The 1,852-nt window shown below is 65.9% G+C and overlaps 1 protein-coding gene across 1 annotated transcript in view; it reads right to left on the minus strand.

The window, feature by feature from the left end:
* The window catches only part of EMIHUDRAFT_452454 (hypothetical protein), a gene marked incomplete at both ends in the record, with an annotated part of 2,131 nt that extends 1,940 nt beyond the window's left edge, over positions 1 to 191 (minus strand). The window contains one exon of the mRNA XM_005763752.1: positions 144 to 191. Within this exon, the coding sequence (XP_005763809.1) occupies positions 144 to 191 (48 nt within the window). The remainder of the gene's footprint in view (positions 1 to 143) is intronic.
* Positions 192 to 1,852: the final 1,661 nt, after the last annotated feature.

The following is a 1,852-nucleotide window of genomic DNA, read 5'->3' on the forward strand; positions in this document are numbered from 1 at the left end:
CGGCGGCGCGACGACGATGTCGCCGACAACCTCGTCCGCCTCGGTCACGAGCGGGGCGAATCACCGTGAAGAACTCGGGCGCCAACGACCCGACCGCCATGAAGGGTGCGCCAGCGACGTCATCGGGCACACCTCTAGAGCACCTCGAGCACCTCAACGATCACCTCGGCGTAGAAGTCCTCGCAGACCATGCGGCGATGCCGGCGAAGAAGTAGAACCTGCGCAGGGACGGGGCCGGGCCGGGGTGAAGGTGCAGTGAGGGGGCGCTGAGGGGGCGGGGTTGGACGGCGGAGGAGGGCTTGGCGGTGGCGGCGACGGGGCTGGCGGGCTTGGCGGCGGCGGGCTTGGCGGCGGCGGGCTTGGCGGCGGCGGGCTTGGGGCGGCGGGCTTGGCGGCGGGGGCGATGGCGGTGGTGGGGACGGCGGAGGGGGTGAGGGAGCGGGCGGCGACGGGGAAGGCAGGCTCGGTGGGGGCGGCGACGGGGGAGATGGGCTTGGCGGCGGCGGGCTTGGCGGTGGTGGCGATGGCGATGGTGGGGGCGACGGTTTGAGGTTTGTGCGCGCGGACCTGACGCGCCACCTTTACGGGCGCCGACCCCGACGTCGCAACGGGCGCGACCCTGGGGTGTCGACGGGCCCCCGGGGGCGACGGGGGTGCTCTCCGGCCGCGGCGGCCGAAAACGGGGGTCTCCAATAAGGTCCAATAATGAAGTGATCCACTTGATCCAAGGGTGCCATTGTGCTCTACTACAAAAGTTGTGTAAGATGCCCAAGTCTCAGACGCTGGATCCTTAGCGGAGCTGAGTTCTGACGGTGTGAACACGAGCAACCGGAGTGACGACCGGGACCGGGCCGCACGCCGGGAGTGCCCCGACTAGCAGTGACGGGCGCGGATGAGTGAATGAGAGGTCGCTATCTGTGGGAGATGTGTTGTTAAAGACTAGGGTGCATAGGGGCTTAGGCGGCCCTTGCGAGCGTGGCGGCGTGGTGGTATCGTAATACAAGTGACTCCGATGACACACATGATGCTCCTGCTAGTGTCATCGCTCAGAGAGCAGCCTCACCGCGTCGAAAGTCTACCACTGGCCCTGGTCGCACACCGCCGCTGAGCTGTGATGATGCCCACAGCACCAGCAGCAAAGGCGGGCGGGCCGACCCCGCGGCCATCGCCGCCGCTGCCGCCTCCTCCTCCGCCGCCGCCGCCCCCTCCGCCGTCGCCGTCACCTTGGGCTGCATCACCCGCGCCGCCGCCGCGCACCGGCTCGTGCTCATTCAAAGGCGCCTCGAGTTGCAGGCCAGCGGCACTGGCGTTGTCGTGGTCAGGCTGCCCAACGTCGGCGCGGGAGGGAGGGGGCAAAGCCGTTATGAAGAGCGCGAGAGCGAGCGCCGACGGCCCAGATTATGAGCAGCAGCCCGCCTGGTCATGGGCCACTTGCCTACGTGCGTCCAGCTTCCACTATCGGACGAACGTCGAAGTTTGCTCTCCGACCGTGCCGAGCGAAACCTTTTCCTTCGAAGCTCAGCGACGTAGCCGGGCGAGCGGAATAGGGCAGCCCTAGAGAGCATCTTGAGGCCATTCAATAGAGCCCGTGTTATAGTCGACAGTCGATCGCCGGCCGGCGCAGTGCTGCTCTGACCGCTCCGCCGGGCCGCCTCCGGGCCGCCGCCGCGGAGACGTGCACATAGGCAAGTTGGTATTTTCATATATGAACTTCAAAATACCATTGGCTAGTCTAATCCTACTCATCACAACTCGCCAGAAACACCCCCACACTATAGGGTCATTGTGTAGCACTGCTTAGAAGGAAAAGGTTTTCTGCAAGGTCCGTATGCTCACCGTGTAGTCGCCTTGT

Source organism: Emiliania huxleyi (assembly GCF_000372725.1).
Source record: "Emiliania huxleyi CCMP1516 unplaced genomic scaffold EMIHUscaffold_62, whole genome shotgun sequence".
NCBI lineage: Eukaryota > Haptophyta > Isochrysidales > Noelaerhabdaceae > Emiliania > Emiliania huxleyi.